This window comes from Enhydra lutris, unplaced genomic scaffold, assembly GCF_002288905.1.
Source record: "Enhydra lutris kenyoni isolate GAN:26980312 unplaced genomic scaffold, ASM228890v2 scaffoldscaffold50, whole genome shotgun sequence".
Taxonomy (NCBI): Eukaryota; Metazoa; Chordata; class Mammalia; order Carnivora; family Mustelidae; genus Enhydra; species Enhydra lutris.
In genome coordinates, this window is record NW_019154134.1 from 4292637 (window position 1) to 4308941 (window position 16305).

Sequence of the window (16305 nt, forward strand, 5' to 3'; positions counted from 1 at the left end):
AATTCTTCAACCCCAACAGGACCTATTGATCATGACCTTTTTTCACTAATCCTTAGGTCCCTCCCACCCCAAATCCTTATTTCCATCCCTTAAATCCATCTATATAATCACTCCTTCACTATTCTCTTTACCATTCTTGCATGGCAAAATTCCAACCCTCCTAGGCACCTGCTCTTTTCCTTCAAGCAGGCAGCTGAAAGGGGCAGGAGATAAGAATTCAACCATGCTGACTGGCCTCAATTTAAATTCATGTCCACTAATGTCAAGTGTGCCCAGCAATACTACTTTCTGAAATCAACCTACTAACTCCTTCTAGACTAGTGCTTCTCAAGCTTTAATATGTATACTGTCCAATACAGTAGCCACTAGTCACATGTAACTTTTTAATTTTAAAGTTATATTAAAATTCAGTCCTTCGGTTGCACCAGCCACATTTTAAGTGCTCAAGAGCCATGTGGCTAGTGGCTACCAAATTAGTGCAGATACAGAACTTTTCATCACAGGAAGTTCTACTGACAGCAATGTCCCAAACAAGCCTCTCTCTCAAGCCTCCAACATTTCGTCTCCCATCCTTACTTGCAGCCGGTAATCTTGCCTCTTAATTCAATGAGAAAACAGAAGCGAACAGAAAATTTTCAGTCTTCCTCATCACATCTGCTTACCCACATGCATGTGTACCCAAACTGTCTTCTTTCCTGTTACACAGATGAGTGTAGTCCTGCTTAACCCCTCCACTGATGCATCTGATCTCAACCCCTCTACTCTATTCTGGAACAGCACATCAATTTTTCCTTTCTACAGGGTAATTCCCATAAACATACAAGCATTGTGTAATTTCTTCCACCATTAAAAAAGGGAGGGAAAGTCCCCTTCTTTCACCTATTACCCCACTCCTCTGCTCTCCTTTATAAAATTCCTCAAGAGTTGTCCATATTCTGGGAACCTAGGTGGCTCAGTCTGTTAGCTTTTCACTCATACTGTTGCTTCTGCCTGCAAATCTTTTCCTCCATATAGCTGCCTGGCTTGCTCCCTTACCTCCTTTTTGCCACAATACCACCTTCTTAGCAAAGGCTTTCTTGATCACCTTTTTAAAACTACAACCCTACCCCACCTCACACTCAGTGGTCTCCCTCTTCCTGTTCTGTTTTTGTTTTTGTTTTTTTCTCTATAGCACTTATGGGCACCTGACATATTTTAGTATGTTAACTCTCACACACACATGAAAACACCATGAATGTAGAGATCTGTGACTCTTTTACGGGGAAGCGCTCAATAATTTTTTGTTAAAAGGAGGAATAAGGTTACCTACTCTCTCTCCAAATAGGTTTTAGACACTTCGGTGAAATCAACACACATAAAATTAAGTAGGATGTAAAGTTGAAGACATCATTTCCTGGCTCAACAGCTAGGAAGAAAAGGCACAACCGCACAACATCCACATCCGCAGCGTGGGGTCAAGGCATTCCCGTTCTTCAGAGAAGGATTTTTCCCTTCAGGACAACGTCTACCACATGGAGCCCCTAGCTTCTGGAAAAAGCCGACAGCTCAGCCAGGTTCCACCGCCGGGCTGAGCCGACTCTCTTCCCGCCAGAACTCACCGCCATGGCACCGCCCAGCCAACTCTGCAAGCCCACGACAGTGACCTCGGTGATCCTGTCAAAGCAGAGATTACCACCTTTCCCTTCCGTTTGGGGGGCAAAAAGGCCTCCCACGACACTGAAGCACACACTTAACACCTGATGAGGCAATCGCCCACTCACTGAGAACTACCGCGTCGTGCATCTCGGAGGCCGCCGGGAATTGTAGTTTCCAGACCGCTAGACCCCAAGTCCAGCAGACATCTATTGACTACAATTCCCAGAGAGCAACAGGCTACCGGAAATTGTCGCAATGGGCCACGCTATGGTGACACACAGGTAGTGATGTCACTGGCATGTTGAACTACAAAGTCCATGAGGCTGTTCGGGATTGCAGGCTGCCGAGAGCGCGCCCTGGCTAAGGTTGAGTTCCCCGACCTTCAACCTTTTCACCCTGCGGCGCTGGGTTGGACGTCTGTCCGGATGCCAGAATGCAAGGTTTATTAGTCTTCAGTGACTGAGATGCTAATTATGGCTTGCCACTGTGCACAGATATTTACTACTCTTGGTGGCATTCAACAGCCCGGAATCCAGACATTTTATAACCATTTATTAACAATCTCTGTTTTTAAGTGCGGAAGCTTGAAACCTACCGAGTTTCGGTGCCAAGCTCACACTATTCAACTGTACTAGCATCTAAGACTGAGGGGTCCAAAACGTTATTCACGAGTCATATGTGGTTATTCACGTTTAAATTAAAATCCAGTAAAATTTAAAACTGAGTTCTTTAATCGCACTAGCCACTTTTCAAGTGCTGGATAGTCCGTGTGGCTAGTGGTTACGGTATCATTGGACAGCGCAGATGCAGAACATTTCCACCATAGGAAGAAAGAGGAATTGACAAGCAATGATCCAAAGTTTTTACTTTCTGAGGTAAGATTAGGTACGTGCATTTATTTATTAATTCAATAAACATTTATAAAACATTTACAAAGCCGTTACCGGGGACAGGTGCAGCGCCAAGCCCAGAAATGGGTCTTCCTAAAGGACTAAGGGAAAGAAAAAAAAAATTAAATAAAAACTTTAATAAATTTAATTACTTTAAAATTATATGTGTATATGTATATTTATATTTTTCAACAACTAATTATGAGACAAAAGTTTAATAATAGCTTAATAATGCCTGGCACATGGTATGGACTTGATAAAATTTGTTGCACGAGGGGCACTTGGGTGGCTCAGTCCATTAAGTGTCTGCCTTTGGCTCAGGTCATGATGTCAGGGTCCTGAGACTGAGTCCCCTATAGGGCTTCAAACTCAGCAGGGAGTCTTCTTCTCCCTCTCCCTCTGCCTCTCCCCCCTGCCCTGCATGTGCGTTCGTTCTCTCTCTCAAATAAATAAATAAAATCTTTCAAAAAAATAAAATTTTTTGCATGAAAGGATGTGAACAAGCAAACAGGCTATGGAGAAACTACCAGTAACTCTTTTGCCTTTGAGCTCTAACACACACACGTACTCTCCATCACTTTTCTCCATCATATCTTCTTACTTTAGCTCCTAACAATTTAGACATATACTTCCTAACAGCCCAAGTCTGGGTTAAATGTCCTCCCCTCTTAAATGTTCCCTGAAGCACACACTTCCTGCCTTCCCTTGGGAAGTTTCTCTACCGATTTTTTTTTTTTTAATACAAGTATTTATTTGAGAGACAGAGAGAGAGCATATGCACCTTCACAGGGGGCAGAAGAGGGGTGCAAAGGAAGAGAGAGAGAGAGAATCTGAAGCACCCTGCTGAGCTTGGGGCTGAGGCAGGGCTTGATCTCACCACCCTGAGTTCTTGACCTAAGCAAAAATCAAGAGTTGGACACTCAACCAACTGAGCCACCAAAGCATCCCTCATTGAATTTTAACTGCCTGTTTATTTATCACTAGACTGGAAGCTACATGACAGAAGAGGCTACCTAGCAGAGTCTGGCACATAGTAGGGGCCTTATGAACATTTATTGAATGAATAAAAGAATCCTCATCCTCCACAGCTCCCATAACTATGGTTATAGTTTCCTGTTCCAATTCTGCCTTTACCAGTACTGTCATCTTTGATTCATCAGCTTTCAATTCACACTGGTAATTGAAATTATTAATACAATAGATATTCATTGGTTACCTCCTGTGAGTCTGACGTAGAGCTAGGATACAGTAGGGAACAAGACAGACATGGTTCCTGTCCTTATGGAGCCTACAGGCTAAAGGGCATGAGACGTCAAAGAAAATAAACAGGCATTACGTGATTAAAAACTATGAAAAATCTATCCCCTATTTAAATGTCCCATCTCCATGAGGAACCTGGGTGGCTCAGTGGGTTAAGCCTCTGTCTTCGGCTCAAGTTATGATCTCAGGGTCCTGGGATTGAGTCCTGCATCGGGCTCTCTGCTCGGCAGGGAGCCTTCTTCCTCCTCTCTCTCTCTCTCTGCTTGCCTCTCTGCCTACTTGTGATCTCTCTCTGTCAAATAAATAAATAAATAAATAATCTTTTAAAAAAATAAATGTCCCGTCTCCTATCCCCTAATAACCCATTTCCTATGTAAATGAGTAATATTCTTTTTTTTTTAAAGGGTCATTTGGATTCCATTCTTTCAACAAAAATGTGTGTAGCTTCTACTATGTACAAGGCACTATGCTAGGGGCTGGAGATGCACTACTTTTTTTAAAGTTTATTAAGTAATCTCTACACCCAGCATGGGGCTTGAACCCACTATCCTGAGATCAGGAGTCGCTTGCTCCTCCAACTGCACTAGCCAGACACCCCTGGAAAGACAACACTTGAACAAGACAGGTGCAGTCACCTTCTTCACAGCGATTGCAGTCTAGCGGAAGAGGCAAACATTGAAGCAAACGGAGAGATGCAGGCCCATGGAAGTGTTTTAAGCAAGGAAGGGACATGGTCCCATGTATTATAGAGTTCATTCTGAAGAAGGATTGGAAGAAAGCAAAAGTGGAAGAAGGAGGCTTCTGCAATTGTCCAGCTAAGAGGTGAATACATTTTTTTTTTAAGATTTTTTTTTTTTTATTTGACAGACAGATCACAAGTAGGCAGAGGGGCAGGCAGAGAGAGACAGGAGGAGGAGGCAGGCTCCCTGCTGAGCAGAGAGCCCGATGCGGGACTCAATTCCAGGACCCTGAGATCATGACCTGAGCTGAAGGCAGAGGCTTTAACCACTGAGCCACCCAGGCGCCCCGGTGAATACATTTTAGATTATGGTGATGGCAGTCAACGTAGAGAAAGGTAAACAGATTCAAGATATTTAGAGAATGAAATTTATTACACCTTAGTAATACAGCTTTTTAATTGAGAATTGTCAATTCTTTGCTATGCCATATGGAATACCCTTTCTAGATAAATGAACTTAGAAAGGTAGCATAGTGGAAAAGAATTCAGGCTCTGAATCAGACCGGGTTCATCATTTTATTACCTGGGTGACCTCAGGTGATTCAATTAACCACTTTGTTAAACAAGAGTCATAAAAATAAGTACCTCATAGGATCGCTATGAGGCTTAAAGAAATAATATGTATATAATATGTATACATATAATAATATGTATATAAACCATATATACTTATATATGTATACACCTGGCATATAGTAAGAACTTTAAGATGTCAGCTATTTTATTATTATTTTAGGAAAATTGGTCTATACATATTAGTCTGATTAAAACCAGAAAAGCTTACTTGTTCTGTATATTAATCTCTTCCCTAACCTAACTGAGCTACTTATCACCATAGAGTAGTATGATACATCTTCTCCAACTGTCGGACCAATCTGCTCATTCTTCAAAACTCCACAACAGAACTCACCTCCTCTTGTTTTGTTTTTTAAATTTTTTTTGTCCAAACTCACCCCACCAGTCACTCTAGTAAATTCAACTGAATCACCACATCTCAATTTAGATCCATAAAACTATAATTACCTTTAGCTTGTCTCTGAGTCTCTTTGTGTTTGTTTTTCATGCATATGTACCTGACTTCCCTATCTTGAGATTACAGAGTCAGATGAAGTAATTGTGGGCACTTCTTTTAATACTTCTGTTCTACAAGTGTGCAGCATTCAACAAATACGGTTACTTCCCTATCCTATCAGACACCTTTTATTTTTAAAATGATTTTTCAAACTTTTTTTTTTTTTTTTGTTTAAAAATGGTTTTCAAGGGGCACCTGGGTAGCTCAGTGGGTTAAGCCTCTGCCTTCGGCTCAGGTCATGGTCTCAGGATCCTGGGATCAAGCCGGGCATCAGGCTATCTGCTCGGCAGGGAGCCTGCTTCCCCTCCCTTTCTGCCTGCCTCTCTGCCTACTTGTGATCTCACTCTCTCTGTCAAATAGATAAATAAAAATCTTTACCAAAAAAAAAAAAAAAATGTTTTAAAAAAAAAGCTTTTTTAAACCTCTATACTAGTATTCTATCTTAATTTTTATACTTTCTGAATGGTGAATGGACTTTTTTTTTTTTTGTAATGATAAAAGCAATCAGTATGAAGAGAAGAATGAAGAATCATTCTAGGACTTCTGGGATTAGCTGTTCCTGGAGTTGCTCTGTGTGCAACCTTTGACAGTGAATGGGCAGCAGAGGAAGAGTGTGTGGTGGTTGTGGTCAAAGGGCTTGGAGTAAGATGCCTGGGTCTAAATTGAGGCTCTGTCTCATGCTAGCTCTCTGCTCCTTCAACCCTGGGACTCTAGAACCTCAGGTGTATAATGTGGATAATGATAATACCTAGCTCTTGAGCTTGCTGTGAGAATAAAATGAGCTACACCAAGCAAGCTGATTAGTCCAGTGCCTGGTTCATAGCAAGAGAATGTTAAAGGATTTTAAGCTAAAGAGAAGGAAGGAAGGAAGAAATAGAAGTGGAGAATACTGGAAGCCAGTTTGATCAGTGCTGGGTCTGAATGTTTGTGTCAAACTTTATATGTTGAAATCCCCATGCCCAGTCTGAAGGTATTAAGAGGTAGAACCTTTGGGAAGTGCTTAGTTTGGGAGGATGGAGCCCTTATGAATGGGATTAGTGCTCTTATAAAAGAGAATCCAGGGGTGCCTGGGTGGCTCTGTTGCTTGAGCATCCGACTCATGGTTTCAGCTCAGGTCATGGTCTCAGGGTCCTAGGATCAAGCCCCACATCAGGCTCCAAGCTCGTCAGGGGATCTGTTTGAGATTTCCTCTCCCTCTTTCTCTGCCCCTCTCTCCACTCTCTGTCTAAAAGAAATAAATAAAATCTTTAAAAAAAAAAGAACCTGAACAAAATAAAACAAACGAAAAGATAACCCACAAGCTCAACACCCACTTCCACTTTGTGAGTAAACAAACAAAAATGTAGGACCCAGAAGAGGGCCTTCACCAGACATGCTGGCACCCTGATCTCACACCTAGTTTCTGAAACTATGAGAAATAAACTTCTATCGTTTATAAGACACCCAGCCTGTGGTATTTTGTTATAGCAGCTCAAAAGGAAATAATAAAGGGAAATTCTAAATCTGACTGACATGAGCTAAGAACATGTAGCCATGTTAATTAGGGAGACTTAGATATTAAGACAAATGTACCCGAATTAGAGAAGTTGCACTTCATAGGTACTAAAATTTTTATAAACTTCTGTTGCCTAGATTTCTCCTGAAGTGGTGATACCTGTAATTCTCAGGAATTAGCAATCACTCACTCGTGCTATACCAATCCAGACTCAGGAACCACAAGCTTCAGCCTGCCATCTTGTCAACATTCCACAAAGCATTGCCAGCTGTGTCATGGGCTCGTATGGGAAACGTGACACCTGAGTCATCAAAACACTGCTTGTAGTTCCTAAATAGCCTACCTATTCAAATTGTCACCACCTTCACCATCATCACTGTGGAGCAGTCCTAGGGCTCCTTAAGGAATGAAAGGAAGGAAGGAAGGAAGGAAGAAAGAAAAGGAGAAGAAAAAACAAAGGAACAATTATTAATTAATACAACCTAAATACAAATTAATAAAAAATTATTAATAAATACAAACAATTATTAATTAATGAGATTCCAATTTTGAGGACCACATATATTTATATATATACTTTTTTTTTGAAGAGAGCAAGAGAGCACGAGTGAGTTGGGGGGGGGCAGATGGAGACAGAGGGAGAGAATCTCAAGTAGACTCTATGCCCAGCAGTAGCCTGATGCAGGGCATCATCTCAGGAATAGGAGATCATGACCCAAGTGGAAATCAAGAGTCGGATGGTTAGCCAACTAAGCCACCCAGGTGCCCACGAAGGACTATGTTTTGAAAATTTGTTTTGCACATTTATGACATTTAAGATCCCTATTTTTACAGTATCAATGAAATGGGACTGCTCTGAACTATGTAAATTGGGGGCACAACCATAGGCCTGCTTTTTTTTTTTTTTTTTTTTGTCAAGCTCTCAACATCTTAGTGTCCAGAAGTCAGTATCTTTTTCTAGATGTTCTTCCATGTAGCATCTGAGAATGCAGGCTCTAGTGTTAGATTGGCTTTGAATCATGAACCCCTTCCATCACCTCTATTCCAAACTTGTTGTGTGACCCTGGGCCAATCATTTGACCCCTTTAGGATAGTACTTATTTGGTAATATTGCTGTAATGTTGTATTAGTCATTTATTAATATTTACTGAGGATTGGGACACCTGGGTGGCTCAGTTGGTTAAGCGTCTGCCTTCAGCTCAGGTCATGATCCCACGGTCTTAAATCGAGTCCCACATTGGGTCCTTGCTCAGCAGGGAGCCTGCTTCTTCCTCTGCTTCCTCTGTTTGCTGCTCCCCACACTTGTGCATGCTCTCTTTCCAACAAATACATTTTAAAAATCTTTAAACAAGGGGCGCCTGGGTGGCTCAGTGGGTTAAAGCCTCTGCCTTCAGCTCAGGTCATGATCCCAGGGTCCTGGGATCCTCTGGGATCGAGCCCCGAATTGGGCTCTCTGCTCAGTGGGGAGCCTGCTTCCCTTCCTGCCTCTCTGCCTACTTGTGGTCTCTGTCAAATAAATAAATAAAATCTTTAAAAAAATTTTTTAAATATTTACTGAGCATTTTTTACCTATCAGGTTTGTTTTCAGTGCTAAGGAAAAAGGAGGACAAAATTCTTGACTTAATGAAAATTTATATTCTAGTTAGGATGAGGTAGAGAAAATAAATAAATGAAAAATTTCAGACTATGAAAAATGCTCTGAGGAAGATCAAACAGAATTATGTGATAGAAAATAACCAGAGGAGGGAAGTGAGGTGTTATTTTATTTTATTTTTTTAAAGATTTTATTTATTTATTTGACACAGAGATCACAAGTAGGCAGAGAGTCAGGCAGAGAGAGAGGGCGAAGCAGGCTCTCCGCTCAGCAGGGATGCTGAGGCGGATGTGGGGCTCGAACCCAGGACCCTGAGACCATGACCTGAGCCAAAGGCAGAGGCTTAATCCACTGAGCCACCCAGGTGCCCCGTGAGGTGTCATTTTAGATGGGATGGTCTGGTTAGGCCTTCCTAAGGAGGTGGATTCCTAAGGAGGTGGTTAACAAGAAAAAGTTAACCATGCAAATATGTATGGAAAAGATTTCCAGGCAAAAGGACCAGAAAGGCCCTGAGGTGGGAAGGACCTTGAAACGGTTGAGAAACCAAAGATGCTTTGTCCTCACTCCTCTCTTCTCAAACATCCAGGATCCCCTCCTCACATTCAACTGATGATTTCTTCTTAATTCACTGAAAACACAGAAGCTATCAGTAAAGAACATCCATGATTTACATTTCCTACCTCCATCAACAGGTGTTCTTTTCTAGACATATTATGAACAATCAGAGCACCAATTAAGACCTACCGAACACTTGTACACTAAGTCCTGCTCTTTTTACCTACTAAAAGATTTTATTGTTGCAGTTGCTCACCTCGCCTCTCACATCATCAGATTTTCTTCCTTCATTACATCATACTCATCTGAATCCATACATATCATCTTACCTAATGCAAGCAAGCAGACAAAGAAGTGAAAGAAAAACAGAACAAAATGCAAGCTAACCCTATCTTCTCTATCTCACAATGCCATCTAGTACCACCATTGTTTCACTCCCTTTTACAATAAAACCCTTCATGAGAACTGTCTTACTATCTCTAATTCCTTTCCTGAACCTGTTCCAGTCAGGCGTTCATTTCCTCCACTCCATGGAACTATCCAGGACATCAATGATTTCCACGCTGCCAAATCCAGTGGTCAATTCCTTATCTTCATTTTCCTTGATCCAAGAACTATACGTATACATATGACACTGTTGAAAACTCCATCTTTTCTGAGACATATTCTTTTCTCTCTGTTCTCCTGTCTCATGGCCATGCCTTCTCAGTTGACTTTCTAAATAGGGGAATGCCCTAATGGCCTTTCTAGATATAGTCACTTCCTAGATGATCTTATCCAAGCCTATGGTTTTAAACAAAATATACATGCTGATGAATCCTCAATCTTTAACACCAGACCCAATCTTTCTTATGAACTCCAGACTCACAGATCAAACTGTCTACTTGACATCCCCACTTGGATTTTTATATTTTTTATCAATTATGCCTAAGAAGCTACCCCCAAACTTAGTGGCCTCAAACAATAACCATTTATTATTCCTCACAGTTTCTGTGGGCTAGGTGTATGGGAGCAACTTGACCAGGTGGTTCTAGCCAGTGGGGTCTTGAGATTACAGTCAAATGTTGGCCAAGGTTGCAGTCATCCAAAGGTTTGACTGGGGCTGGAAGATCTACTTTTTTTTTTTTTTTAAAGACTTTATTTATTCACTTTGACAGACAGAGAGAGATCACAAGTAGGCAGAGAGGCAGGTAAAGAGAGAAGGAAGAAGGCTCCCCGAGCAGAGAGCCTGATGCGGGGCTCGATCCCAGGATCTTGAAATCATGACCTGAGCCAAAGGCAGACGCTCAACCCACTGAGCCACCCAGGCGCCCCAAGGAAGATCTACTTTTTTTTTTTTTTAAAGATTTATTTATTTATTTACTTGACAGAGAGAGATCACAAGTAGGCAGAGAGGCAGGCAGAGAGAGAGGAAGGGAAGCAGGCTCCCTGCTAAGCAGAGAGCCTGAAGTGGGGCTCGATCCCAGGACCCCAGGATCATGACCTGAGCCGAAGGCAGAGGCTTTAACCCACTGAGCCACCCAGGCACCCCGAGGAAGATCTACTTTTAACATGGCTTACTCACAAGGCTAGAAAGTTAGTTGTGGCTATTGGTAAAGAGGTTTCAGCTCCTCAAATTGTGGGCTTGTTCACAGGGTTGATTGTCATGCAACATGGCAACTTACTTTCCCTAGAACAAGAGATCCCTGTAAAAGCTACAGTGCTTTTTATAAGCTAGACTCGGAAGTCAACGGCTGTTCCTTCTAGAGCATTCTGTTGCTTACAAAGATAAGCCCTGATCCAATATGGGAGAAAATACACATGGGTGTGAATACTAGAAGGTGAGCATCATTGGGGGCCATCTTGGAGGCTGGCTACCACAATGTATAATGTCTAAGAAAATACGTACTGTCTAATTTATGTCCAATACTGAATGTATGATCTACCAACCATTCTTTAAATCTGCTTCCCACTTGTTTTCCCCACCTCAGTCCAGTTACTCAAGTCAAACCCCTTGGTGTCATCCTTGATTCCTCTTTGTGTTTTATACCAACTAGTCTGTCAGTAAGACTCATTGATTCTACCTTCAAAATATATCCAGAATCCAACTTCTTACCATCTCTTTCACTGCTATTCTAGGCCAAACCACCATCATCCTATGCCTGAATTATTACTTCCTAACTGTTTTCCCTACCTCCACTTTTATCCCTTCCAGCCTGATTACCATAAGGGAGCCATTTCAATCCTATTTTTAAAAATTAAAAACTAGAATGGGTAATTTTATTCATCTGCTTAATACCTTCAGTGTCTTCCAGTCTCACTCAGAATAAGAACCTGAAGTCCTTACCATGACCAACAGAGTCCTCTGTGACTTGGCCTCTAACGACTTCTGTAAACTCTTTTACCATAACTTTCCTCCTGGCTCACTCCACTCCAGCCCCATTGCTCCCCACTTTCCTGAAATGTGCCGAACTAGTACCTGCCTCAAGTCTTTGCACGTCCCTGGAAAGCTCTTCTCCCAGATATCCATGTGACTAACACCTTTACTGCTTCCTGACCACTGCTCGGAGAGTGCTTTAAAGTTCCCCATCATGCTCTTTCCCCACACTTAATTTTTTTTCTTTATAGAATATATCCCACCTGACATATTATATAGCTGTTCATTTGGCATCATTCTCCTCCTGCTAAAATAGATCTCCAAGAGAATACCTATTTTCTTCACTGCTAGAACCCCAGGGACTGTATCGGTGCTTTGCATATTATAGGTTTTCAATAAGTGTTTCTTTTTAAGTAGGCTTCACGCCCAAAGGGGCTTGAACTCACCATCCTGAGATCAAGAGTTGCATGATCTATCAACTGAGCTAGCTAGGTGCTCCCGGTATTTCTTGAAAGAAAGGCTGGGATGCCTGGCTGGCTCAGCTGGGAAAAGCATATAACTCTTGATCTTGACGTTGTGAGTTTGAGCCTCATGATTGGTGTAAAGATAACTAAAAAATAAATAAATATACTAAAAAAAAAAGAAACGCTAAGCGCAGGAACCAAGGGGCACCTAGGTGAGTCAGTCAGTTAAGCATCTGTCTTTGGCTCACCAGGGAATCTGCTTCTCCCTTTCCCTCTTGCTGCTCCCCCTGCATGTTCTCTCTCTCTCTCTCTCATAAATAAATAAAATCTTTAACATAAACAAATAAACAAACAAACAAATAAACGTAGGAACTGAGGGCATATTGGCGGCTCAGTTGGTTAAGCATGGGACTCTTGATTTTGGCTCAGGTCATGACCTCAGGGTCATGAGATTAAGTCCTGTGTAAGGCTCTACATTAGGCATGGAGCCTGCTTGAAATTTTTTTCTCTCCCTCTCACTCTGCCCTTCCCCCCTCAAATAAATAAATAAATAAATGCAGGAACTGTTAGAAACTAACCCATGAAATGTTACTTGGTAGAGTGCCCAGCACAAAAGTATGAGGTATTATTATTTGATGTTTCCAAATCCGAAGGGGCTTATCTGATTTTTTTTTTAAAAAAAAAAAAGGATTTTATTTATTTATTTGACACAGAAAAAGAGACAGTGAGAGAGGGAACACAGCAGGAGGAGTGGGAGAGGGAGAAGCAGGCTTCCCACCCAGCGGGGAGCCCAATGTGGGGCTCAATCCCAGGACCTTAGGATCAACACCTGAGCCAAAGGCAGATGCTTTTTTTTTTTTTTTTTTAAAGATTTTATTTATTTATATGACAGACAGAGATCACAGGTAGGCAGAGAGGCAAGCAGAGAGAGGAAGGGAAGCAAGCTCTCCGCTGAGCAGAGAGCTCGATGTGGGGCTCGATCCCAGGACCCTGGGATCATGACCTGAGCCGAAGGCAGAGGCTTTAACCCACTGAGCCACCCAGGTGCCCCCAAAGGCAGATGCTTAATGAAGAAGCCACCCACGCGTCCCCCTAAGGGGCCATTTATATTAGCCATTCTTACAGTTACAGAGTGGGACAGAACTTTAAAAAAAAACTCTTATAACAGGGGCACCTGGGTAGCTCAGTCGTTAAGTGTCTGCCTTAGGGTCAAGTCATGACCCCAGGGTGCTGGGATCAAGCCCTGCACTGAGCCCTGCATCCGGCTCCCTGCTCAGCAAGAAGCCTGCTTCTCCTTCTCCCACTCCCTCTGCTTCGGTTCCCTCTCTTTCTGTCTCTCTCTGTCAAATAAATACATAAAATCTTAAAAACAAACAAGCAAACATGGACGCCTGGGTGGCTCAGTTGGTTAAGTGTCTGCCTTCAGCTCGGATCATGATCCCAGGGTCCTAGAATCCAGTCCTTCATGGGGCTTCTTGCTCAGCAGGGAGCCTGCTTCTCTCTTCTGCCTCTGCTGCCGCTCTGCCTGCTTGTGTTCTCTCTCTGATAAATAAATAAAACCTTTAAAAAAGTAAACCAAAAACAAACAAACCCTTAAACATATTCCTCTGAAGAAAACAAATCTATATTTCCGTAATGAAGAGAGACGATTCCAATCGTCTTGCTATATATCTGCTAACTCACCTTGCCTTTGCATAGCCAAGATTCAAATGACATATATTTATTTATTTATAAATAAAAGTAAGTTCTACATTCAATGTGGGACTTGAACTCAGGACCCCAAAATCAGGAGTTTCATGCTCCCCTGACTGAGTCAGCCGGTGCCCCGAAGTGACTCTTCTCTGAGTCAGATGGGCTGCTAGTGGTGACCCAGACTCAGCCGAGACTGATATTTTGATGGATATGTGTTTAATTAGATGATCATATATAAATGTAGAGGCATGAGAGGGTCTGTTTGTAACTATGAAGTTTCTGGTTTGAAATTCTACCAAAGCTTTGTCTAATTGCATTTTGGGAAGACAGATTGTGATTATACATTACGCAGAAATTTAAATCTGAAAAATTACTCTTAACCTCTCTTATATACCTGGGACAGCTCTCAGCCACAGGTTAAAGGAGAGGACAAAAAAAAAAAAAAATTGTGGGCAAATCCACTTTGATTATAGAAGGCCTATCCACCTCTAGCAACACTTGTGTGAAATTGCATAATTAATAGTTCTTCCTCGTTGAGGCCCAGTTACCCTAAAGCTGAGAAAGGGAACTTGGTTTGAATAAGGATGGTATAGATGTATATTCTTCCTATAGTCACTCTCTTTTTCCAAAGCCTTATATAAATAACCTCTCTCAGATCAACTGACATCTCTTTCTCTTCTTGTGAAGATAAAACTGAGAGAAAAGCCAATCTTTGTAAAGTATCCATTTTTAACATCCACCTTAATTAAGGAAAAAAACATTTATTTGATATTAGCCTTATTCTCTACTATCCCAAGAACAGTGTCTAATAGATGGTAACAGGCTTAATACATACTTGTTGGATGAATTTTGAATGAACCACATGGTTAATATTTCAGTGTTTGCTTGGAAGATATTTAAGTGACGGTTGTAGGTGTGGACTTTATGGTCAAACACAAAGAGAGGCTGGGCCTTTCCACTCATTAGTTTCATGATCTCTCTGAAATGCAATTTTCTCATCTGTGAATATTTTTTACTATATAGGGGGCCTGTGAAGGGGAGAAGCAACAATACATTGAAATATTTAGCAGAGGGCCAGCACAGAGTATGTACTCAAAAACTGTGGCTAGGATTATTATTACAATGCCTGACTGTTAGGCTCCCGGAATCTGAACTCCCAAAAGGCTGGATCGATATAAATGGATATAACTTTTCAAACTTTTGTGATAAAAGCAATTCCTATTCCATTTCTATCACACTACTATTAAGTTCTTTCCTAGCCTGAGGCCTAATCACATCACTCACATTTCTCTTTTTTTAATTTGTCATTTTTGGGTAACACTTCATCTCTGTAGTAGGAAGTAGTGAAGGAAACATGTGGATAAGCATAAGGAAAGGGAGGAGGAAAGAGGGAAGCGGCAACTGTTAGATATGAGAAAGCTATGGGCTTGCTAAGATCTAGATGCAAATTCTGCTCCACCTGCAAATATGTGTGATTCTGGGTAAACTACTCAGTCTCTGGCCTTTTCCCCTCATTTGCAATGTTGGGAAGAAGATGTCATGAAGGAAGTTCATTAGATGATTTCTAAGTGCTTTTTGCTTCTACTCTATTTAAGAGGCCCACAAACTGCAGGCAGCAAGCCAACCCTGGTTGGCCCCTGCTTCTGTTTACTTGCAAGGTAATGATAGCTTTTGCACTTTAAAATTTTTTTTTTAATCAAAAAAATATGTTGTGACATTTGAAAATTATCCAAAATTGAAAATCTTATATAAATTTTACGTGGATACAGTCTTAATCATTTGCTTACATATTACCTACGGCCAGCTTCATGCCAAGCAGGCAGAGCTGGGTGGGTGTCAGAGACCTCCTGGCCCACAAAACCCAAGATATTTACTATTTAGCCCTTTTAAGAAAAATTTGCTTTTTCCTGCTCTATGTATAGATAGCATACCTGTTTATTTTAGGCTGACTCATCTCTCTTATAGAAGGGGTGTGCTCATGAGGTATTTTTCAAAATATTATTATTGTAATGCATAATCCCATAAACTGTTCAGCTTTCTTTCTTTTTTTTTTTTTAAAGATTTTATTTATTTATTTGACAGACAGAGATCACAAGTAGGCAGAGAGGCAGGCAGAGAGAGAGGCGGAAGCAGGCTCCCTGCCGAGCAGAGAGCCCGATGCGGGGCTTGATCCCAGGTCCCTGGGATCATGACCTGAGCTGAAGGCAGAGGTTTTAACCCACTGAGCCACCCAGGCGCCCCTCTAGTCCCACTTATTGACAAGACTGTCTTTCCCACTGAATTTCAGTGGTGCCCTTGTTTTCCAATCAATTTCTACAAAAAATAATCTTCCTGGGATTTTGATTGGGATTGCAGTTAAGCATGTGTTCCATTTACTTACCCCCATAATCTCAGCAATATGAGACTTCCAATTCTATAACATGGTATATTACTTGATTGATATATATATCTTTAATTTCTCTTCTTGAATATATATATATATATATATATATTTTTTTTTTTTTTAATTTTATTTATTTATTTGACAGACAGAGATCACAAGTAGGCAGAGAG

At 41.4% G+C, this 16305-nt stretch overlaps 1 protein-coding gene across 2 annotated transcripts in view; it reads right to left on the reverse strand.

The window, feature by feature from the left end:
- The window catches only part of LOC111156916 (leucyl-tRNA synthetase), a 71971-nt gene extending 70002 nt beyond the window's left edge, over positions 1-1969 (reverse strand). Inside the window, exon 1 of one of the 2 annotated variants that reach the window (XM_022518052.1) lies at positions 1599-1969. In XM_022518052.1, coding sequence (XP_022373760.1) covers positions 1599-1604 — 6 coding nt within the window. In that variant the 5' untranslated portion in view covers positions 1605-1969. Of the gene's footprint in view, positions 1-1309; positions 1463-1598 lie in introns of those variants that run through there. The other variant, XM_022518053.1, reaches the window with a different exon arrangement.
- Positions 1970-16305: the final 14336 nt, after the last annotated feature.